Below are 25,856 nucleotides of genomic sequence, written 5' to 3'. Positions count from 1 at the left end.
TCTTTCCACGAAACGTAAGTTGGCGGCAGTAAAATTGTACTGCAGTCAGCCTCAAATACTGGTTCTCTAAATTTCCTCAGTAGCGATTCACGAAAAGAACGCCTCCTTTCCTCTAGAGACTCCCACCCGAGTTCCTGAAGCATTTTCGTAACACTCGCGTGATGATCAAACCTACCAGTAACAAATATAGCAGCCCACCTCTGAATTGCTTCTATGTCCTCCCTCAATCCGACCTGATAGGGATCCCAAACACTCGAGTAGTACTCAAGAATAGGTCGTATTAGTGTTTCATAAGCGATCTCCTTTACAGATGAACCACATCTTCCCAAAATTCTACCAATGAACCGAAGACGACTATCCGCCTTCCCCACAAATGCCATTACATGCTTGTCCCACTTCATATCGCTCTGCAATGTTACACCCAAATATTTAATCAACGTGACTGTGTCAAGCGCTACACTACTAATGGAGTATTCAAACATTACAGGATTCTTTTTCCTATTCATCTGCATTAATTTACATTTATCTACATTTAGAGTTAGCTTCCATTCTTTACACCAATCAAAAATCCTGTCCAAGTCATCTTGTATCCTCCTACAGTCACTCAACGACGACACCTTCCCGTACACCACAGCATTATCAGCAAAGAGCCGCACATTGCTATCCACCCTATCCAAAAGATCATTTATGTAGATAGAAAACAACAGCGGACCTACCACACTTCCCTGGAGCACTCCAGATGATACCCTCACCTCCGATGAACACTCACCATCGAGGACAACGTACTGGGTTCTATTACTTAAGAAGTCTTCAAGCCACTCACATACTTGGGAACCAATCCCATATGCTCGTACCTTAGTTAGGAGTTTGCAGTGGGGCACCGAGTCAAACGCTTTCCGGAAGTCAAGGAATATGGCATCCGTCTGATACCCTTCATCGCAAGATATCATGTGAAAAAAGGGAGAGTTGCGTTTCGCAGGAGTGATGCTTTCTAAAGCCGTGCTGACGCATGGACAGCAACTTCTCTGTCTCAAGGAAATTCATTATATTCGAACTGAGAATATGTTCGAGAATCCTGCAACAAACCGGTGTTAAGGACATTGGTATGTAATTTTGAGGATCCGTCCTTCTACCCATCTTATATACAGGCGTCACCTGCGCTTTTTTCCAGTCGCTCGGGACTTTACATTGGGCTTCACCTGACTGACGTTTCGGATCTATGCTGCATGGTATGGTTGATGTCGTTAAGTTACAGATACCTCACTACATGCGAAATCAGAACATATTCTAAGATTCTACAACAAATGGATGTCAGGGATATTGAAAAGTAGTTTCGTGGATCACGCCTGCTATCCTTCTCGTTAACTGGAGTGACCTGTGCTTTGTATTAACTACTGGGCATGAACTTTTGTTCAACAGATCAGCGGTATAGTATTGTTTGAAGAGGAGCGAACTCAGCCCCAAATTCAGTATAGAATATAATTTAGATTCCATCGGGTCCTGGAGTTTTATTCAATTTACAAATTTTGCAATATCGGAACAGGTCACATGGCCTAGCCCGTAAAGAAGATTATGCTGTTATTTAGGGACTTAACACTCTCGTAGGTGATTCAGTGTAAATTTTGAATGAGAAGAAAGTGGGGAAACGAAATTTCTGGTTTTTTTTTTAGTGATTTCGCCATTAAAAGGACGACAAACAATCTGTCTTCTATTCGAAAATAATGAGTGTATACAGTTCCCGCTCTGGGTGGTAGGTTGCACCTGGAACACCCGTCTCTAACTTTGTGTCACTGTGCTGGTTACATTCTGTACAACGATAGAAATATCGTATTTCTGTAACTGTGCCATATTTGGCGTCCGGTGAGTGCCCTGAAGAGCTGCTTTTGGGACCATGACTTAATTGACACAGGAGATAGCAGGAGATATCTGTTGTGTCAGCCTGACATCAGTTCCGCTCCTTGCGGAAGCGCCTCTCCCACTGGGCCGTGGTGAGTCAGATGACACACATGCGGGTTGAGCGGCCGTGCGAGAAGTAAACAGTCCGCCAACGCCCAGTCGACGATGCGTCACATAAGGGATAGCTCTAGGCGGGTCTCCGCGTAGGAAGCCGTTCAGGAAACCGCGCAGTGCTGTTTCAGGCGAGGAGTGACGTAGTAGGCGCCGCTGCCTCCGCCACAGAAACTGTAACCAGTAGCGAGTTAGACAGTCCCGAGTAACTTTGTGAAGGAACCGGATATAAGGATGGTACCGACGGACGCAAGGTACGTCTAACGGAGACCTGTGTTCAAGGATAATAGATGTTCTCCACATCAGAACAAGATAGCTTTAAGGAGGAAGAAACGTGACCACTCACCAGATCACGAGGAGAAGGAGCTATTCAAGTCCAGGACGTTCCTCCCATTGTCGGCAATATTTCTTCGAAATTAGACAGAACCCGTAAGAAATATTATGTTAGAGTAATTTCTCAACCACTTGTTAGACTCTTGAAGACGGACGGAAACTATCAGACAAGGTATACTAGTGAACTTTCAAGAACCAGCTTTAAATGATGACTCTAGGAATATGCTACAAACTCCTACATATCGCTCCAGTAGGTACAGTAGTGGAAATCAATATAAAGGCAGCGTTCCTAAGAAAATAATAATACAAAATCTGTAGCATACATGTATCGAATTTATTATGAGAGTAGTAGATGCCCATAAGAAATAAACCATCATGACGGAATTACATAGTTTCTTTCATAACACGAGTAACAAAATAAGGCTGTGACATTTCCTAGATGGAAACTGGTATAAAGACAATTACTGTCCTGTTGAGTTATTTGTTGTTAGTTCTTCGTTCAACCTCCATTCTTAGTAATTACCTCAAAAATTCCCTTCGGCATTGATGTTTGTAAGTCTTGCAGTGAAGTTGCCGCCGACTCTTCTCTTTCCAGCTCACATACGAGCTCAAGTTACCCTCCATTGCGACAAACACATCTTGCAAGTATTCCCCAAAGGTTTTCCACGGGGTTCAAATCCAGGCTACGTGTAGCCCATGGCAACCACCTTTCTGCTGTAGCAGAAACATGCACAGAGACATTATCTTGTTGAAACATTAGACTTTCGATCAATAGGTGTTCATTCTGTCTCTAGCTTCTCGGTGTACATGTTACAGTTCATTCCAGTATTCAGCCAAGCAATGCGTGATTCACCATTAGCGCAGAAGGCTGCCCAAATCATAACACTTCCACAACCAGAATTTCTGCTCATTTTCACTAGCTGCTCTGTTCTCAGATTATGCCAATAATACTGAAATCCAACCGGCCCTTCTGACATAAACTTCTGCTCGTCTCTGGAGTTCACTTTATACCAGTTTGAATTCCATGACATATGATTTTCAGTAAGCTCCTGTCTAGCCTTTATATGTTTGGGTGTTAGAGCAGGGTTCTGCAGTCGTTTCTTGAATGGAAGATGTTTGTCATGTGACAAAATGTGGCACGCTTGGCAGTTACTGGAAACCGTAAATATGCAACAACTTGTGAAGAATAATGGTTTGTGGACGTCACTTTGTGCGAAAGTAACCGTTTCGATACGTCAGAAAATTTTCTACTTTTCCCAATTTTCAGTTCTGCCCATATCGTGTGTCCCCTCTAAAGAAATTACCAATCACTGTACTTGAACTGTTCAACATCTTGGCGATTTCATCTCGTGATAATTGTTTTCCGGGTGGCATTATCATAATCTTAGTTTGTGTACACAACACGCACTGTCACTAATGGTGTCTGGTTCCTTCCTACAGTGAAGGCGCCAACGCGCAAAACTAGCACCGCACACGGCCTACTGTCTTTGTACCGAGTTCCACCCTCTACCACCTGAATCGATAATGTCTTGTTTTAGGCTGTACTAGTGACATCACATGCTATACCATTTGACTGCATTTGTTGGCATACGGGATATCATACTATTGCTTATACACTGTGCAGAACTATTCTAACAGACAATGTCAATTTTCTAGAATGAAATTTTCACTCTACAGTGGAGTGTGCGCTGATATGAAACTTCCTGGCAGATTAAAACTGTGTGCCGAACCGAGACTCGAACTCGGGACCTTTGCCTTTCGCGGGCAAGTGCTCTAGCTACTGAGCTACCCAAGCACGACTCACGCCCCGTCCTCATAGCTTTAATTCCGCCAGTACCTCGTCTCCTACCTTCCAAACTTCACAGAAGCTCTCCTGCGAATCTTGCAGAACTAGCACTCCTGGAAGAAAGGATCTGCGGAGACATGGCTTAGCCACAGCCTGGGGGATGTTTCTTCCAGGAGTGCTGGTTCTGCAAGGTTCACAGGAGAGCTTATGTGAAGTTTGGAAGGTAGGAGACGAGGCACTGGCGGGATTAAATCTGTGAGGACGGGGTATGAGTCGTGCTTGGGTAGCTCAGTTGCTAGAGCACTTGCCCGCGAAAGGCAAAGGACCCGAGTTCGTTGTTTCTGCAACAGTGTTCTGATCCTTTTTGTGTACCAAGGAGGTTCAGCTCCGTCGTTTCTTAATTTATTTGGTATGAATCTTTTAATTGCTGTCGATACTATTTCTCTGAGTTCAGGCCACTTCTTTTCTACACATACTACGTTAATCTGGAAGGAGTGGAGGTTGTCTCTCAGGAAGGCGTCAAGTGAACTTTTATCTGCTTTCTTGCATAGGTTTATTTTTGGAGGATTTGGGGGTTACAATATTCAGTTTCGCTACGACGGCACTGTGTTCACTAACCCCTATATACACCTTGTTTCTCGTTCTTAGCTCAGGATTATTTGTTGCTAGGAGGTCAAATGTGTTTACACGACCGTTTATTGTTCGCGTGGGCTCATGAGCTAACTGCTCGAGATAATTATCAGAGAATGCGTTTAGCACAATTTCGGATGATGTTTCATGTGTAACTCCGCAATTAAACATGTATTTTCGCCAACATATCAAGGGTAAACTAAAGTCACCATCAACTATAATCTTATGAGTCGGGTACGTGTTTGAAATTAAGCTCAAATTTCCTTTGAACTTTTTAGCAATTGTATCATCTGAGTTGGGAGATCGGCAAAATGATCCAATTATTATTTTATTCCGGCTGCCAACAATGACCTCTGCCCATACTAACTATCTAATTCAGTCTCGCGACAGATAAACTACATCTAACAGCAACAAACACGGTACTACCAACCGTGTTTAGCCTATCCTTTCGGCACATCGTTAGGTTCTTAGGAAAAACTTCGGTTGAACTTGTCTCAAGCTTTAGACAGCTTTCAGTACCTACAACGATTTGAGCATCAGTGCTTTCTATTAGCGCTTGGAGCTCTGGTACTTCCCCAACACAGCTACGACAGTTTAGAACTCTTATACCGATGTTCCTGTACCTACGTTCTTCCTGTGTTCGATCTGCACCCTTTGAGACTGAAGCCCTTTTTGTGTTTTCCCGAGACCCTCTAACCTAAAAGACCGCCCAGTCCACGCCACACAGCCCCTGCTACCCGTGCAGCTACCTCCTGCTTCTACATCTACATCTGCATGACTACTCTGCAATTCACATTTAAGTACTTGGCAGAGGGTTCATCGAACCACAATCATAATATCTCTCTACCATTCCACTCCCGAACAGCACGCGGGAAAAACGAACACCTAAACCTTTCTGTTCGAGCTCTGATTTCTCTTATTTTATTTTGATGATCATTCCTACCTATGTAGGTTGGGTTCAACAAAATATTTTCGCATTCGGAAGAGAAAGTTGCTGACTGAAATTTCGTAAACAGATCTCGCCGTGACGAAAAACGTCTTTGCTTTAATGACTTCCATCCCAACTCGCGTATCATATCTGCCACACTCTCTCCCCTATTACGTGATAATACAAAACGAGCTGCCCTTTTTTTGCACCCTTTCGATGTCCTCCGTCAATCCCACCTGGTAATGATCCCACATCGCGCAGCAATATTCTAACAGAGGACGAACGAGTGTAGTGTAAGCTGTCTCTTTAGTGGACTTGTTGCATCTTCTAAGTGTCCTGCCAATGAAATGCAACCTTTGGCTCGCCTTCCCCACAGTCTAGTGGAGTCCTGACCTATTCAACGGAACCCGAAACCCGACCACCCTATGGCGCTGGTCATCTGCCGTCTACACGGTCGTGGAACCGTCTGAGCCTCCGAGTCAGATCCTCCATTCGGGTCTGTACCAGAGGTCCGCAATCGGTCCTGTTGACTATGCTGCAAATGGCAGGCTCTGTTTTCATCTCCTAAGCAAGACTGGCAGCCTTTACCACTTCTGTTTGCCACTCGAAACGAGAGAGCAGCTCTTCCGAGCCAAAGCGACACACATCGTTGGTTCCGACGTGAGCCACCACCAGCAGTTGGCTGCACTCTGTGCTCTTCATGGAATACTCACTTCGCCGGGCACAAGAATTACGACGTAGGAACTAATGGAAAATCACTGGTTTTGTCGATGGTGACAACCTTCGCTCTAAAAATTGAACAAATTGGGGCAATCGAAACTGCTTACGATATTTGTATGAGGAAGGGGGAGGGGCAGTGCAGTTCCATCTACTGAATTGTTTCAATATCGAGATTCATCAGCAAAACTTGAACGAAGTTTGGCCAATAACACCACCTTTTTAGTTATGCCGACGCTATCTTTCTTAAAGTTATAATAGTGAAATTCGAAGAGCCACAACTAGTATCAGAATGGCATAGAAAATGAATTGTGTAACTGTCCGACTGAATGCAACAAGTAATCGGGACATTAGAAAATGGTTTTGAATAAAAAGTGCATTCTTCTAACAAGTGCGGTAAAAGGCTGTAGGTCTCATTTATTTATTGTGAGGGGTATTATTGATGATGCCTCTTTTGGTTTTCTTCGTCTCTCAAAAGTCAGTAGCGCGTATGTTGAATTCTTCTGAGGTGGAGCCAGAAAGAAATTATTCGGTGTAGGCTGGTGTCCCACGTTACAAAATATCCAGCTCCACGACAATAACAGAAGGAAGGCTAGCGTGTCAGTGATGTACCGGGTGGTAATAATTAAACTATCCCTACTTAATGCGTTATAACACGGAAAGAAATTACCGTACGAGGACCAAACTTGATAGCATTAATGTTAAGGTCATGGGGGGAGAAATAATGCATAATCAATTCAATTGATATAGTTCTAATGTGGTGCTACGGTACACCATACCATTAGATACCGGTACCATTACTGCTACAAAAGGGACTCAATATGGAGCCCATCAGTTCCAGAGGAGTCAGAAAGCGCTGAACTGCTTTCTGCACAGCAGAACGAAGCAATTCCGTAGGTATGCTGGCTAGCTCTCTTGATATATTACGCATCATATCAGTACATGTGGGAATGTTTCCCTCATAAACCCTGTCCTTCAGGTAGCCCCATAACCAGGAATCACAGGGAGATTATCGTGCCGGCCAAGCGTTTGGAAACAATCGGCTGATAATTCGATCGTTTACAAATGTGTTTCGAAGAAGCAGGTGAACCTCACGAGCGATGTGCGGTGAGGCCTCATCTTGCATGAAAACTGAGTACAATGCGTCTCTCTCCTATAGGGCGGGTATGACATACTGGCGAAACATATAGCAGTGACGCTGGCCAGTCACACTGCACGTCTTTCGTTCTTGAGTTCCAACCTGTTCAAAAAAGAATGGGCCAATGACGAACGTAGCCGTGAAGCTAAACCATACGGTGACAAGTCCATCATACAGACGAACTTCATGCACATTGACTGGAAGTGAAGATCCCCATATTCGGTAATTCTGTGCGTTCACCTCGCCAGTCAGAGAAAAATGAGCTTCGTCTGTCCATATGATGGTCCACGACCAGCCCTCGTGAACTTCAATCCTTGCGAGAAAGTGGAGAGCGAAGTCAACAAGTCGTTTTGTGTCTTGTGGTGCAAGCTGCTGTACGATATGGACCTTGTACGGATACCATTTCGGAATGGTTCGAAGCACCTTCCATACAGCGGACCACGGGATGTTCAACTCTCGTGACGCAGCACGTGCACCACCTGACGATCGAGAATTGCGCGCAGCGTTGTCTGCCATACCAGCGGCGATTTCATCAACCACCTATAGTGCACCCGGCCGTCGGCCTCTTTCCCGGAGCGACGCCCAGTTCTCCAGTTGATTCCAACTTCTTCACTGTGCTCCGCACAGCAGGTGGAGAAAGAGGACCCTTCCGTAATCATTTCAGCCGGCGATATTCTTGAAGTGCAGCTGCAGTATTACCGTTATTTTGATGATAGATTTCCACCAATAATTCCCTGCTCCTTTTGTCTCAGCTCATGTTGGCACATCAAAAGCGCACTGCGACTGTTCAGGTGTATGAGACTATGAATCACGATGAATGAACACGGCACCTGGTGGTCATAGTTGGAACTGGACGGTTTCGCTGTGACGCATGGAAATCATGCACCCCATTCTCTGGACGTCAGTGCTACCAAGACCTGGTGGTCATAGTTGGAACTGGACGGTTTCGCTGTGACGCATGGAAATCATGCACCCCATTCTCTGGACGTCAGTGCTACCAAGATTTGTACTCTTACGATAGTTAGTTTCTGTGTTATAACGTGTTAAATAGGGAAAGTTTAATTATAACCATCCGGTATGTTACATAACATTCTATAACCAAGCAAATGAAATTACGTAATACGGCAATTCCTGTGCGCTTTGCTTCTCCTACGTAAACATAGCTGAGAATGAAAAGATGGTTTTATTGTAACCGCCCTCAACAGAGGGAAGCGTGAGCTGGCGCCTGCAGCCAGCCGCTGCTGTGAGTCACGATGCCGTCACTCTACGGCGAGCCTACCCGACTCCATCCATCCCAGGTGACGCGCCGCTTACAGTGAGTGGTTCGCCAGCCAGCCAGCCACTGCGTTAACCTCAGCCCACTTCCCGCGCCGTTCACACCGCATCCCGTGAATGTAGCAAGGTCAGAGACAGCATAAATCTACTAGGAGGACGCCGTAGTTAAGATACGATACCAACAGAGTAAAATACAACTAGCGTGGGAACTGAGCGCAGCTGTTCCACGACGGGCTCTCTCCTACGCACCATGCAGAACAAATGTCCTAGTGAAATACATCAGAAATACGTGAGAAACATAATTCAGTCAGAAACGTGGTGAATGTTCAACAGCAACGAAAGTAACGTTGAGTGTGGCTCAAGTAAGCGTGATAGGACTCTGATGTTCCTAATATAAATAACGATGTATGACGAAGGGGACAAATCACTACTAAAATGTTCGCTGACGGTGCAGTTCCCTGCAGGCAAAGAGGCAGGAAATACATAGATAGGGTGTCGCAACACGTTCTTGAGCGTTCCCTGTGGTGGCACACCCTACTATCAGCCATGATTTAGGAGGTCACTCTGTGGTTGTTCTGAAAGCGAGAGAATTATTTTACGGTTTTGTAAGCTACATAATTGCTGAATTTCTTTTCGGGATCGTACCTGCCGTGTGATAAGAGTATAAATGAACGCACATATCTCGAAGAAAGGTTGAAGATAGGTGTACATATTTTTATACATTCTCTGTAACTAGGCTATGCTTTGCATACATCGATGTGTATGTTTGCTTGTGCAATAAAGCTTGTTTCACCCGATTTCTCCTTGACATATACCTTAGGCCATATGTTATTCCGAGAATTTTGTGACGAATGAGAAACCTGCATCATATCTTGTAACATTTCCGAAACGGGAGGGACATGTCTTAAATTTTTGTTGTGACAGAAAACTTAGCTGTTGGATGGAAGGTAATGAAATAACAACTTTTTCCTATGAGTATTATAAATTAAATTACTCTGTAATGAAATTTTGACTCTGCAGCAGAGTGTGCGCTAATATGAAACTTCTAGGCAGATTAAAACTGTATGCCTGACCGAGACTCGAACTATGGACCTTTGCCTTTCGCGGACAAATTCTCTACCGACTGAGCTACCTAAGCACGACTCAGACCGCGTCCACACAGCTTCAATTCTGCCAGTATCTCGTCTCCTACCTTCCAAACTTACTCTGCTTTTGACAGGTGCAGTAGCCATTACTCCAACAAATGTTTTTTTTTCTGGAAATTTTAAATGGGGTATGCTTACAATTAGAAAGTATGTGTTCTAGACAGAAAGGACTGTGTTTTATGCAAGGAGAATTTTCCAGACTAAGCCTTCTTATTCTGAATACCAAGCAATAAATCATCTGGGACTGAAGTATTTATATGTATGTGTTTAAGCAATTGCTAGAAGACAGTCTATATCAAGTGCTCGTCCTTCATAATCAGTGGTCATTTCGCTTCTATGTCTTCTTATTTTGAATGTCACGCAATAGATCGTCTACGAGTGGACTGTTTGTATGTACGCGTTTCAGTAATTGCTCAAAGACAGTGTGTAGCAAGTGATCGTACGCATAATCAGCGGTAATTTTGCATCTGGCTGTAATGGTTAAACATTAGCTACTGGACGCTATTTCGCAGTTAGTTGACACATTATCTTCCACTATGCACTACCCACTGGTCGCGCTGTTGGCTGTCCGTGGTACCCCATCTCATTGCTTGCAGGTAACCTCATCAACGATCGTAAGAAATGCACGAAGACCAACCAATTTCCACTTCATGTAATGAAGGACAGTTCTCTTTAAATACTGATAAATGCAAGGTAACAAAGAGAAAGGACCGTTTAGTATCCGATTAAAACATCAGTGGTCAATACCTTGAACACGTCATATCGTCTGTCTATATAAGGCTTATACTAAGAAGTGGTATGAAATGGGACGATCTTGTGAATCAGCACTGGGGAAGGTAAATAGGCGACATATATTTTTTTTATTTTTTTTTTAAGGAACCTGGGAACGCGTGAAGCATTCGTAAAGGAAATTGCTCACAAGACTACAGCACGACCGATTCTAGAGCATTGTTTCAGCGCTTAAAGGATGACAACAGACGAACGAGCCCAGAGACGCGCTCGGGGAACGTTCATTGGAGTCTTTGGAGGAAAAATGACTTATTAATCGCGAAACCCTAATTGATTTGATATGGCCCGCCACGAATTCCCGTCCAGTGCCAGCCTCTTCATCTCAGAGTAGCACTTGCAATATACTTCCTCAATTATTTGCTGGGTGTATTCCACTATCTTTCTCTGCAGTTTTTCCCCTTTACACCTACCTCTAATACTATGGAAGTCATTCCCTAATGTCTCAACATATGTGCTACATCCTGTCACTTATTCTTATCAGTGTTTTCCATATATTCCTTTCTTCGTCGATTCTGCGGAAAACCTCCTCATTCCTTACCCTATCACCCCACCTACTTTTCAACATTCTTCTACAGCACCACATGTCAAATGCTTCTATTCTGTTCTGGTTTTCCCACAGTACGTGTCTCACTGCCATACAGTGTTGTGCTCCAGACTTACAGTCTCAACAAGTTCTTCCTCAAATTAAGGTCTGTGTTTGATGTTATCAGACTTCTCTCGGCCAGGAATGCCCTTTTTGCCAGTGCTAATTTGCTTTTTACGTCCTCCGTGCTCCGCACGTCATGGTTTATTTTGCTGCCTAGGTAGCAGAATTCCTTAACTGCATCTACTTCTTGATCACCAACCCTGATGTTAAGTTTCCGCTGTTCTTATTCTGTTACTTCTTATTACTTTCTTCTTTCTACGAGTGACTCTCAGTCCATATTCTGTACTCAATGAACTGTTCAATTCATTCAACAGATCCTGCTGTTTTGCTTCTCCTTCACTGAGGATAGCAATGTCATCAGAGAATTTTATCATTGATATCACTTAACTCCAAATTTTCATCTCACTCTTCAACCTTTGTTTTATTTCCGTCATTCCTTCTTCGATGAAGGGATTGACCAATAGGGACATAAGGCTGCATCCCTGCCTTACATTCTTTTAAAGCCGTTCTTGGTCTTACAGTCTTATTGTTTCCTCTTAGTTGTTTCACATATTGTATGTTACAGATTTTGTGCTATAGCTTACTACTATTTTTCTTAAAAATTTCGAACAACTTGAACAATTTTACATTGCCGAACGCTTTACCAGGTCGACAAATCGTATGAAGGTGTCTTGATTTTTCTTCAGTTTTGCTTCCATTATCAACCGCAACGTCAGAACCGCCTCTCTGATGCCTTTACTCATCCTGCAGGAAAACTGATGGTCGTCTATAGTTGAATTCTTTTATCTTGGCGGCTCGCGCATGCCCGCCCAGACGCGGGAGATTGCTGCGTTGCCAGCTGCACACGACGCACGCGCCAATAGAAACAGCGCCATAGTATAGTATAGTTCGCAAGCTTACGTTTAGGGGGGAGCGCGCAGTTTATGAAGTAAAGCCACCACGGCCGCATTAACCCTTTCGCTGCTACAGAGACGTGCTCCCCGTATTCCGCGCTGTGCGCGATTTTGTCACTGCACTGCTCGCCTGTGCTGACACATGGTGTTTCCGACTGCTTTGACACACTTATCATTCGAGTCCACAAAAACTATTTGGCCCAAAAATTAGATTTTTACACATCTTCTTGACTGATACCTTCCCCCCACTTCCTTTGACTGACTGAAGTGCTTTAAAATAAAACCAAACGCGCCCGGTGTAAATAAAACTTTTATTACAGTCGCGAAAGATGGAATATTTCTCAATATTACATACGACACCTATGTGGTACTTAAATTAAATGAGATATTGTTACACAGTAAATTTTATATCAAATTTAGGCACCTTGTCCACATTTCATTCTCAACATTGTGGCAACTAAAATCGACCATACGGAAAGTATACGCTATGGACTTTTACCTCTGCAAACTCAACAAAATTTCGTGCAATGGTTTACTACATTTAATGCTGCACAATAACTGGGTTGAACATCGAAACAAAATTAAGTCCTTTATGGGGGGACGGTATCAGTCAAGAAGATCTGTAAAAATCTAATTTTTGGGCCAAATAGTTTTTGTGAAATCGAATGATAAGTGTGTCAAAGCAGTGGGAACACCATGTGTCTGCACAGGCGAGCAGTGCAGTGATGACAAATGGCTCTGAGCACTATGGGACTCAACTGCTGAGGTCATTAGTCCCCTAGAACTTAGAACTAGTTAAACCTAACTAACCTAAGGACATCACAAACATCCATGCCCGAGGCAGGATTCGAACCTGCGACCGTAGCGGTCTTGCGGTTCCAGACTGCAGCGCCTTTAACCGCACGGCCACTCCGGCCGGCGCAGTGATGACAAAATCGCGCACAGCGCGGAATGCGGGGAGCACGTGACTGCAGCAGCGAAAGGGTTAATGAAGAGACAAAGCACTAGAAATTTCAAAAAATTGCATCCAAACGAATAAAATTCATGAAGTAAGACACTTCGATATTGTTTTAAAATAAAAAAAATAATTAGCATTGCACAAGGTTTGAACTCTTTACCTATCACTTACTAATCCAACGCCTTAACCATTACGCTAGCGCAGCTCGTCCTGCAGTCCCTCTCCATAAGGACTGTAACACGTCACGCAAAATTGTGACAAACACTGTTGGTATGCCTATGAATTCCTCGCACTTCGTCGAAGTACAATAGGAAATAAACAATTACCACTGTTCTTTATTGCGAAAAAGCGGTTCGTGAAATTGATACAAACACCTTTCCTTGCTATCGCCTGAATTAAGAGTCTTATTGCTTGTTTGGTTTAATTAATTAATAGAAAATGAAGCAATTGGTATAAAGAATGGTTTTTCCAAACTTTCAAAAAACAAAGTTTGCTATCAAGACATTGCTTTTGTTCTATTACTTTGTTTGTGACTGAACGTTTCTAAAACTGAAGACACTCGTCCGTGCTCTGCCCTGTAGTTGAGATCTGGCAACGTCGTTCTCTGTTCATTGGCTGACTGTATTTTTTGACGTCAGATGCGCAGAACGAACCTAAACTCGGCCGCCAACATAAATGACGCGCACTTTAGCACATCCTCAATTTTCTTTTCCATTCTTCTGTATATTATTCTTGTCAGCAACTTGGATACAAGAGCTCATTGTGCGATAATTCTCACATTTATCTTCTCTTGCTATCTTTGGAATAGTGTGGATGATATTTTTCGAAAGTCTGATTGTACGTCGCCAGTCTCACAGATTCAACACATGAACTTAAATAGCCATTTTGTCGCCACTTCTATTAATTATTTTAGAAATTCCGATGGAATGTTATGTATCCTTTCTGCCCCATTTGATCTCAGGTCTTCCAGAGCGCTTTTAAATTCTGACTCCAACATTGATCCCCTATGTCTTCCATATCGAGTTCAATTCCTTCTTCTATTACAACTTCCCCTCACAGAAGCATTCAAAGTAGTCTTTCCATTCATCCACTCTCACCTCTGCGTTTAACAGTGGAATTTCTATCCCACTCTTGGTAATTCTACTGTAGCTTATGTAAACGAAATTCTGAATCATCGCTACACCGTTAAAATCAGTTACGGAAATGTCCTTTCAGCAAGTCTCTGAAGCTACAGGGGTCATTTCACAAGATGGTGGTAGTCCTTTCTTTTATATGGTGCAGAAAATTGCACCCATATTCACTTTCAAGATTATTACACAATTAATGGATGTCCATGCTACTGCATGGACGAGGGACTTCAGCTGATGATATATATGAGAAACAGTACCAACACTGCTGCATCTTGAGACTATCTTTATTGTCTCACACGACTAATTTAGGCGGCACATTACCGCCATCCTCAGACCCCACCACTACCAAAAGAGTATTAGAATTCGTTGGCGCTCGGTGAATTTTGCCGGGTAGAGACCTGTGTTGGTCAGATAATTACTTTCAAGTTTGTGTTACTGAATTTCTTGTTAAGCGCTCCGGCGCCAGCGTCAAATTCTTCAAATTTGGAATTTACTCTTTATTAATTACTAGTTAAGGTGTCAACAATCTGAAGTAATCGTTATTGTACTTTATGTTGACTGTATCGTAAGCTGTTGCCTTGTGTTTCATATTAGGAATGTTTCGGACTTGTGTTAGAACCCATTGATCTCTGCAAAGGGCCGTTCTTTTTTGTGTACTTTCTGTGACAATTAATGTTGTTTCGATTGCTTTATTTGATCATGTCTTAATTTGGAGAGTCTTTAACTGTTGTAGTTTGACTCCAGAATGTAAATTTTACTGTTTCAAACAAATTAACTAAAAGAAATTGGTGAACCGTGGACGCACGTTAAAGTTAAACTGAGATTTATTTTGGCAGCCGTTTATTTATTGAGTAAAAATGTGTGATCTGAAATTTGTGAACCTCTGGGAAGAATTCTTTATATCTCAAACTGTTAGTGAAATCATTGGTAGCGTTACACCTTACCACTCCAAACCTAGCCTCTACAGTCATAAGGATAACAATAGAATCACAAAGATAACATTAGAACCTTTTAAAATTTGATGCTATAGAAGAATACTGAAGATTAGATAGGAGAATCGTAAAGCTAATAAGTTCGTGTCATTAGTAATCACCAGATTACTAACGACACGATGTCGTATATGCATTCAAGTTTCTAGAAGCCCATGCCATGGAAACTTCCACAAAGAGCTGCTACTCTGTCACCATAGCACCTTGTCAACAGCAGCTGCTCAGGTGGTTGTGTATCCCCATATTTGGTCTCACTAATGGCTCTGTGGGATACTAAGTAACTTTTCTACAGTGTTTGTAATATGGTCGCTTCCTTTTCAGCGTCTGGTTTGTCATTAAAAAAATTCGCGTGATATTTCGTCAATTATAAGGCACGCACCGTCATAAGGTAGCGATGTTTCAGTTTTTCCAGCAATTTATGAGTCATGTGCACAAACGTATTTGGAAGATATCGACCTGGGACGATACCATGATCGCAGCTGGCGTCCCCATGCATACTACTTCCTTCGTTTCTTAGCTTTCATTTCGGCCCCTATGTTACCATGACAACGGCGTCCTTTTCAGTACTCACTTCTATCATTTTATTGCGGCCATTTGGCCTTTACCTTTCCTAGACAACGTCGTCGTTTTGAATTCTTACCAGAGGGCATTACCTAATAAATATACAGCGACGTGTATATACAGGGTTATTACAAATGATTGAAGCGATTTCACAGCTCTACAATAACTTTATTATTTGAGAGATTTTCACAATGCTTTGCATACACATACAAAAACTCAAAAAGTTTTTTTTGGGCATTCGTAAATGTTCGATATGTGCCCCTTTAGTGATTCGGCAGACATCAAGCCGATAATCAAGTTCCTCCCACACTCGGTGCAGCATGTCCCCATCAATGAGTTCCAAAGCATCGTTGATGCGAGCTCGCAGCTCTGGCACGTTTCTTGGTAGAGGAGGTTTAAACACTGAATCTTTCACATAACCCCACAGAAAGAAATCGCATGGGGTTAAGTCGGGAGAGCGTGGAGGCCATGACATGAATTGCTGATCATGATCTCCACCACGACCGATCCATCGGTTTTCCAATCTCCTGTTTAAGAAATGCCGAACATCATGATGGAAGTGTGGCGGAGCACCATCCTGTTGAAAGATGAAGTCGGCGCTATCGGTCTCCAGTTCCAGCATGAGCCAATTTTCCAGCATGTCCAGATACACGTGTCCTGTAACGTTTTTTTCGCAGAAGATAAAGGGGCCGTAAACTTTAAACCGTGAGATTGCAAAAAACACGTTAACTTTTGGTGAATTGCGAATTTGCTGCACGAATGCGTGAGGATTCTCTACCGCCCAGATTCGCACATTGTCTCTGTTCACTTCAACATTAAGAAAAAATGTTGCTTCATCACTGAAAACAAGTTTCGCACTGAACGCATCCTCTTCCATGAGCTGTTGCAACCGCGCCGAAAATTCAAAGCGTTTGATTTTGTCATCGGGTGTCAGTGCTTGTAGCAATTGTAAACGGTAAGGTTTCTTCTTTAACCTTTTCCGTAAGATTTTCCAAACCGTCGGCTGTGGTACGTTTAGCTCCCTGCTTGCTTTATTCGTCGACTTCCGCGGGCTACGCGTGAAACTTGCCCGCACGCGTTCAACCGTTTCTTCGCTGACTGCAGGCCGACCCGTTGATTTCCCCTCACAGAGGGATCCAGAAGGTTTAAACTGCGCATACCACCGCCGAATGGAGTTAGCAGTTGGTGGATCTTTGTTGAACTTCGTCCTGAAGTGTCGTTGCACTGTAATGACTGACTGATGTGAGTGCATTTCAAGCACGACATACACTTTCTCGGCTCCTGTCGCCATTTTGTCTCACTGCGCTCTCGAGCGCTCTGGCGGCGGAAACCTGAAGTGCGGCTTCAGCCGAACAAAACTTTATGAGTTTTTCTACGTATCTGTAGTGTGTCGTGACCATATGTCGATGAATGGAGCTACAGTGAATTTATGAAATCGCTTCAATCATTTGTAATAGCCCTGTATTTAATGGTTGTTTCTTTTAACGTAATTTTACCTGTTATTATGTCTTTATGTAATATCTGTGTGCATTTAATTAACACTCTCTAGTTTAGGCGTTTATTAACAGAACATTAATAAGGACGATGTGTTTGTCATTTACACCAGTGCTAACAGATGACACGTTCTCTTCTCTCGTATTGTAAGTTTGTTTATTAATTTTAACATAAATGACTACTGACCTGATGCCTTATACTTTTTAACTTCTTATGTACTCGCACTTGGTATACGAGAACTTACTGTGCACATTTCGTACAGCGACGACATTTCAGTTCTTGTGAAGCATGTGCCACTGGCTGGTCCTGACGTAATCCATAGTCAGCGCGATAATTGCACGTTGTTAACCCGTGTCTCCACGGACATCAGTCACAGTGTACGACCGTGGTATCACGAGGAAAACCGAGGAGCCGCCAGCACCACCACCCTTATGGGCAAACGCTACAGCTTTTCCCAGTTTACTTTTAACGCCATATGTAATAGTATTGTTAGTAACTTTGCTGTTCCCACCCATGCAGGGCCCGAAAAATTCTGTGGCTTCAGCATATGCGGAAACCGGCAATGTTATTGCGATCTTGACTGTTGATTTTGTTGTTGTTAGTGTTGTGGTTTTCAGTCCAAAGACTTGTTTGATGCAGCTCTCCATGCTACTTTATCCTGTGCAAGCCTCTTCATCTCCGAATAACTACTGCAACCTCCATCCTTCTGAATCTTCTTTGTGTATTGATCTCTTGGTCTCCCTCTACTATTTTTGCCCTCCACGACGCCCTCCAGTACTAAATTGGTGATCCCTTGATGCCTCAGAACGTGTCCTACCAACCGATCCCTCTTCTGGTCAAGTTGTGCCGCAAATTCCTCTTCACCCCAAGTCTAGTCAGTACCTTCTCATTAGTTACGTAATCTACCCATCTAATCTTCAGCATTCTTCTGTAGCACCACATTTCGAAAGCTTCTATTCTCTTCTCGTCTAAACTATTTATCGTCCACGTTTCACATCCATACATGGCTACAATCCATACAAATACTTGGAGAAAATACTTCTTGACCCTTAAATCTATACTTGATGTTAAAAAATTTCTCTTCTTCAGAAACGCTTTCCTTGCCATAGCCAGTCTACATTTTAAATCCTCTCTACTTTGACCATCATCAGTTATTTTGCTTCCCAGATAGCAAAATTTATTTACTACTCTAAGTGTCTCGTTTCTTAACCTAATTCCCTTAGCATCATCTGATTTAATTTGACTTCATTCCATTATCCTCGTTTTGCTCTTGAGTTCATCTTATATCCTCCTCTCAAGACACTGTCCATTCCGTTCAACTGCTCTTCCAAGTCCTTTGCTGTCTCTGACAGAAACACAATATCGTCGGCAAACCTCAAAGTTTTTATTACTTCTCCGTGAATTCTGATTTCTATTCCAAATTTTTCTTTTGTTTCCTTCACTGCTTGCTCAGTATACATATTGAGTAACATCGGAGATAGGCCACAACCCTGTCTCACTCCTTTCTCAACCACTACTTCCCTTTCGTGCCCCTCGACTCTTACATTTGCCATCTGGTTTCAGTACAAATTGTAAATAGCCTATCGCTCCCTGTGTTTTACCTCTGCCACGTCCGGAAATTAAAACAGAGTATTCCAGTCAACACTGATTTTAACCACATAAAAAGGTGCTGGATTGAATCGTGCAGATGGTACAATTTGGAGATAAAAAGTGATCAGTTGATAGTCACACCTATAGGCATAAAGGGGCAGAGAATTTGATAACGGAGTGAAGTGTGGGGCTGTAGGGGCAAAACCTGTAGAAGGAGACGAAAGCGTGAATACATAAGCGTGTCAAGTATCTATAAGATACAGCAGTTGTGCAGAGATGAAGAGGCATGCGCAGGGCGTATCGTGCAGAGTTGTTCGGACTGAAGATCACAGCAACGGCATGGCGCAGGTAGAGGGGTGGGTGTGACGGTACCTGGACGCTGAGCACGTTGGTGTTGAGCTGGAGACCCGGCTGGAGGAAGACCTCGTGGACGGCACTCTCCTGGATCAACGCTGTGGCGACCCGCTTGCCCCCAGCCGCCACCCCCGGGGGCAGCACCACCGCCGCCTCCACGGCCTCGTTGTCAGCCATCGCTACAGCGTTCAATCCCGACTCCTGCCAACACGACAGCACCACTCTGAGTCGGATTCAGTGTGTGAGCAAATGGACTGTACTGACGCCGCTAGAGTGAAAGGTGGAATCATTACGTGTAGAGTGAGGGCGCCACATCATACGTCGCTGGAAACCCTTGAAAGCAAATATAGCCTCCGGTCGGCAGCAATCTTCAATACAAGAGCGGTTTTCCAAAGTATTTCATCTACATGAGCATGATTACTCTGCAATTCACACAGAAGTTTTGGGCAGCGGGAGGCAATAGAATCACTTCCAGCATATATCTCGACCATACCCCTCTCGAGTAACACGCGGGAAAACTGAACACCTGAGCTTCGAGTTAATTTATTACGACGGTCAATTCCTCTTATGTAGGTGGAAGTCAACAAAATAATTTTGCATCCGGAAGAGAAAGCTGCCGATTGAAATTTCGTCAAAAGATATCGCCTCTACGAAAAATGCCTTTGTTTTAATACTGCCAGCCCAACTCGCTTATCATATCCATCATATTCTCTGCTCTGTTTCCGATTACATAAAACGATTTGCACTTGTTAGAATTTTACCAGTGTACTTTGTCACTCCGGTCTGGCAAGGAATCTATGCCACGCTAAATTCGCTAAATGATTTCCTAGCAATTGGTATCACATGTGACCCTTCCGACACGAAATCACGAATCCAGTTGCAGTACTGAGGCGACACTCCACAATTTGATTAATAGTCACTTGTGGGGAACGGTGTCGATGGCCTTCTGGAAATCTAGAAATATAGAATTAATCTGAGATTCCTTGTCAATAGCGCCCATTACTTTGACTGACTAAACAGACAGTCATGTCCCACTAGAACGGCATTTTCTTAATGTGTGCTGCTTATGTGTGGAACGATTCTTTTCTTAGAGATATTTCATAATCTTGGAATACAATAAACACTACGTGATCAAAAGTATCCAGGCACCCCAAAAGCCGCGCGGGATTAGCCTAGCGGTCTACGGCGCTGCCGTCATGGACTGTGCGGCTCTTCCCGGCGGAGGTTCGAGCCCTCCCTCGGGCATGGGTGTGTGTGTTTGTCCTTCGGATAATTTAGGTTAAGTAGTGTGTAAACTTAGTGACTGATGACCGTAGCAGCTACGTCCCATAAGATTTCACACACATTTGAACATTTGGACACCCTAAAAAACATACGTTTTTCATATTAGGTGCACTGTGCTGCCACCTACTGCCAGGTTTTCCATATCAGCGACCTCAATAGTCATTAGATACCGTGAGAAAGCAAAATGGGGCGCTCCGCGGAACTCACGGACTTCGAATGTGGTCAGGTGATCGGGTGTCACTTGTGTCACACGTCTGTACGCGAGATTTCAACACTCCTAAACATCCCTAGGTCCACTGTTTCCGATGTGATAGTGAAGTGGAAAAGTGAAGGGACACATACAGCACAAAAGCGTACAGGCCGACCTCGTCTGTTGACTGACAGAGACCGCTGACAGTTGAAGAGGGTCGTAATGTGTAATAGGCAGACATCTGTCCAGGCCACCACACAGAAATTCCATACTGCATAAGGAAGCACTGAAAGTGCTATGACAGTTAGGCTGGAGGTGAGAAAACTTGGATTTCATGGTCGAACAGCTGCTCATAAGCCACACATCACACCGGCGAATGCCAAACGACGCCTCGCTTGGTTAAGGTGCGTAAACATTGGACGATTTAACAGTGGAAAAACGATGTGTGAAGTGACAAATCACGGTACACAATGTGGCGATCCGATGGCAGGGAGTGGGCATGGCGAGAGCCCGTGAACGTCATCTGCCAGTTTGTGTAGTGCCAACAGTAAAATTCGGAGGCGGTGGTGTTATGGTGTGGTCGTGTTTTTCGTGGCACTATCGCAGCACAGGCCTACATTGATGCTTTAAGCACGTTCTTGCTTCCCACTGATGAAGAGCAATTCGGGGATGGCGATTGCATCTTTCAACACGATCGAGCACCTGTTCATAATGCACGGCCTGTGGCGGAGTGGTTACACGACAATAACATCCCTGTAATTAGCCTGGCCTGCACAGAGTCCTGAGCTGAATCCTATAGAATACCTTTGGGATGTTTGGAACGCCGACTTCGTGCCAGGCCTCACCGACCGACATCGCTACCTCTCCTCAGCGCAGCACTCCGTGAAGAATGGGCTGCCACTCCCCAAGGAACATTCCGGCACCTGATTGAACGTATGCCTGCGAGAATGGAAGCTGTCATCAAGGCTAAGGGTGGGCCAAAACCATATTTACTTCCAGCATTGCCGATAGAGGTCCCCAAGAACTAAGTCATTTTCAGCCAGATGTCCGGATACTTTTGATCACATAGAGTACGTTGCAGAATCCTACTACTGTCAGTCATAAGAGTCTATAATTTAGCTGATTACATCCATTCCCTTTCTTGTGGCTTGGCATGACTCTACAACTTTTCAGCCTTTAATTGCCTGTGTGTATATGTGTGTGTGTGTGTGTGTTTGTACACTCACTTTCTTACCATCTCACTAACGGCCAGAAAGTGTGTAAATGTAATCAGGTTTCTGTAAAACTCTGTATTAAAACACAAACAACACAAGAGGAAAGCGAAAAGAATTACGAAGGTATATGTGGCTCTGGCTGATCACTTATAAAATCATGAATAATGAGGCCACCTTGGTAACACATAAAAAGTATCTCCGTAAAACTTTAGGAGAATGCTTTTGTATGTGTTAGCAGTCATTCTTTAAGAAAGTGTAAATGTCGTCAGATTTTGTAAAACTGTGAATTAAAACACATTAATGCAAGAGGAAAAGTAAACGAACTGCTCGGGTATACGTGTCTAGTTGATACCTAAAATTTTACTGAACAAGTCGGATTTTACACAGAACCTTGAAAGTCGTACCACATCCGTGTCATTGTCAGTTGAAATAGAGCGCGAATTGGTAGGTAAATTAGATGCTATCCTGTTGTCTGAATATAAAACATAGTCAAATAGACAACTAAAATATTATCTGTACGCCACAAGCACCACACGTGTGAGGGTTCGCTCCCCAAGGCAGGAAGCAATGTCCCATAGGGCTGTGTCCTTTGTGAAGAGCAGTGAGAAGGATTTCAGCCCTTTTACGCAGCTAACAAGGGGTATGCCATGACCGAGCTGACGTGGTGTAGCTTGTTGCCTGTCAGTTCCAGCCAGTCTTCTACCCACCTACACACACACACACACACACACACACACACACACACACACAAATCTGTATTTCAGCAGTGAGGTGATAGCATGTAGGTAGTTGGCACACTAAATTATTGTATTATCGTGGCACGACTTATTGGGTGCTATATCTGCCCTTTCGTTCCCCGTAATGCCCAGGTGCCCTGGAAACCAGCAGAAAGACACCTCAGGTCCCAGTCTTTATAAGTGGAAAAAGGCGTCCTGTATTTTCTTCATTACTTTATCTAATAGGTAAAAATGTTGTAGAGAGTTAAGGGCACTCAGGAAGTCGAACACACGATGAATATAGCACTCGCAACACATCTAACCTGCTCCAATGCCCTGAGGATGGCGTATAGTTCTGTATCGAACTCAGTGAATTGCTAAGGTGACCAGATTGAGGTGACTGGATCTTGAACACTATCAGGAAAAACAACACAGCAGCCAAGGGAGTTCCGTGGTTTGGACACACCCGTGAATACAAATGTATAGCTGTAGTGTTCATTTAAAATATTGTATTAAAAACAGATGTAGAAGGGCAACCTCTCTCGTACTGGACTAAATACAAAATTACTCTGGACCTCTGCAGTATCCAGGGCGGCAGGCGGTTGACTCTTTACTTGCCCAACAACGAGTGACTCCGGCTCATGCTGCAAACGGATCGCAAACAGCCTTGTTGCTCGTGGACGACTTGAGAAAAGGCATTCCACAACTTGATGGACAACTGGGTGGTATGTTGGTGAAGTGGGAACAGAGAGGCGGAGTTGCTGCCCAATGGTAAGCGGTGGTTTCCCAGTCTCAGCAAAGAGACTAATCCTGTAAGGTACCCGCGGTCAAGCTGATACCCACATAGTGGATAACATCAATGATGGTCAGGTAAGAAGGTGCACCCACACCCATAGTCCCTACAAACCTGGAGCAGAATCGCATTGTCCGTTCCCCAACAGATGTTGCTAAAGGCTTTCTGGGTCCTCGCCTTCACGTCTTTTAAGTACGGTAACCGAATCGAAAAACGAGACCCAATAACCTTACCAAGTGAGGTACATTAAAAATACGAGCGAGCGTTTGTATTTTATTGCTAAAAACTGTAACTACTTCATCAAACTTGTCTTTATTAAGTGACTTAAACAACTTTACTATACCAAGAATATCTACTATCGCATTACTCATATTGGCAGCTGTTTCTGATTCGAATTCTGGAGTATCTATCGTATCTCCTTTGGTGAACGAATTTCGGAAAACCATCTGTAGTAACTTCGCTTTAGTGCTTCTGTCGTCGTCATCATTGTCATAAAGCAGTGAAACTGCCATTGTCTCTTTGTCGTTGGTATACTTTATATACGACCACAAGCTCTTTGGATTATCTGCCAGCGCGCGGAATGGCCGCGCGGTTCGAGGCGCCATGTAACGGATTGCGCGGCCCCTCCGGCCGTAGGTCCTCCCTCGGGCATGGGTGTGCGTGTTGTTCTTAACATAAGTTAGTTTAAGTAGTGTGTAAGTCTAGGGATCGATGACCTCAGAAGTTTGGTCCCTTAGGAATTCACACACATTCGAACATTATCTACCAGATTTCGAGACAATGGAACGCTGTGAAAAATATTAAAAGCACTTCACACTAAAGTCCTCACGAAACGTCGAAATGTGGAACATATGAAGATCATTGCCAATCTTGGAGATTTTGCTTCTTTAAAAAATCTGGCATGCTTTTTCGTTGCTTCTGCAACTTTATCATAATTTTTGTACCATGAGGAATCGCCACTATTAATTCGTATGAATATCTCAATTGTCGTCAACCACATTTTTTTTAAATTTAAGCCACATTTTGTCGACGCTTTCATAGTTAGTACGCAAGGTATGCAGATTGTGTCTTGGGAAGAGGTCAAACGAATTTCAACCATTATTTCGAACACTACTGTGTCGTGAAGTTCAGTTACGAAAAATGAACTGTCATTTTTAGCAGGAGTGGCAGTTGATCTACGTATGTCGAGTAACATTCGCAAAAATAAGGCGAAAGTTGAATTTTACTAATTTGATTTGGTGTGCTTTCCTTGGGAACTGTTGGTATCCACTAAAGAAGTGTGCAGACCTAAATTATGTGCTGCCAGGTGTAGAAGTATGAAACCGGAATTTGGTTGTAATAATTACACTTCTGTTGTTTGAAACTGATAAACAATATTTTATTGAAAATTATCTCCACTGCTGTTTATACATTTCGCCCACCTCTCCGGCAGGCTATGAATGCCACGCCAAAAAAACAGTTCTCCTTTTGAAGCGAACCAGTCAGCGAGCCATTTTCGTACATTTTCATACGAATTGAAGTGTTGTTCAGCGATATCGTGTGCCACTGATGGAAACAGATGATAATCGGAAGGAGACAAGTCTAGAGAATAAGCGCTTGCCCTAGTATTTTCAAACTGAACGGCTCGATCGTTTCCCTGACCCGTTTTGCTGAAAGTGATGGGCGTTATCACGGAGCAATATGACTTTGTGTTGTCTTTTTCCATATTTCGGTCGTTTTTCACTTAATGCTCGATTTATATCATCATTTTCTGTTGGTAGCGATCAGTGTCAACGGTTTCACCAGGTTTTAGCAGCTCCTAATAGATGACACCCTTCTGATCCCGCCAAACACAGAGCAATGTCTTCTATCCAAAGCGATGTGGTCTTGCAGTGGATGTCGACGGTTTTCATGGATTTACGCACGATATGCGACGCTCAGGATTCTCAAAATATATCCATTTTTCATCACCTGTCTCTATTCAATGGAGAAACGACTTTCTTTTGAATCTGGCGAGCAGCATTTCACAACTGGTCTTTGGATTTGCTTGCTGACTTTTATTCAGTTCACGCGGTACCCATTTTCCCACTTTCTGCACCTTTTCCATAGCTTTCAATCGAAGAGAAACGACTTTCTGCGTCACATTCAATTATTCCGCGAGTTCCTGTTGACGTTGAGTATCATTTTCATCCAATAAGGCCTGCAATTCGTTGTCTTCGAACTTTTTCGGTGGTTTCCCACGCTCGTTGTTTCTCACGTCAAAACCACCACTTATGAATTTTTTGAACTACTTGAAATGCTGTGTTTCCCCAATGGC

At 43.5% G+C, this 25,856-nt stretch overlaps 1 protein-coding gene across 1 annotated transcript in view; it reads right to left on the bottom strand.

The window, feature by feature from the left end:
• LOC126234980 (adhesion G-protein coupled receptor G2-like) overlaps positions 1-25,856 on the bottom strand; it is a 118,370-nt gene that overhangs the window by 47,935 nt on the left and 44,579 nt on the right. The window contains exon 5 of the mRNA XM_049943719.1: positions 19,382-19,564. Coding sequence (XP_049799676.1) covers positions 19,382-19,564 — 183 coding nt within the window. The remainder of the gene's footprint in view (positions 1-19,381; positions 19,565-25,856) is intronic.

Source organism: Schistocerca nitens, chromosome 2 (assembly GCF_023898315.1).
Source record: "Schistocerca nitens isolate TAMUIC-IGC-003100 chromosome 2, iqSchNite1.1, whole genome shotgun sequence".
Classification (NCBI taxonomy): Eukaryota; Metazoa; Arthropoda; class Insecta; order Orthoptera; family Acrididae; genus Schistocerca; species Schistocerca nitens.
The sequence above is the reverse complement of the archived record's forward strand: the minus strand, read 5'-3'. Positions and strand labels throughout refer to the sequence as shown.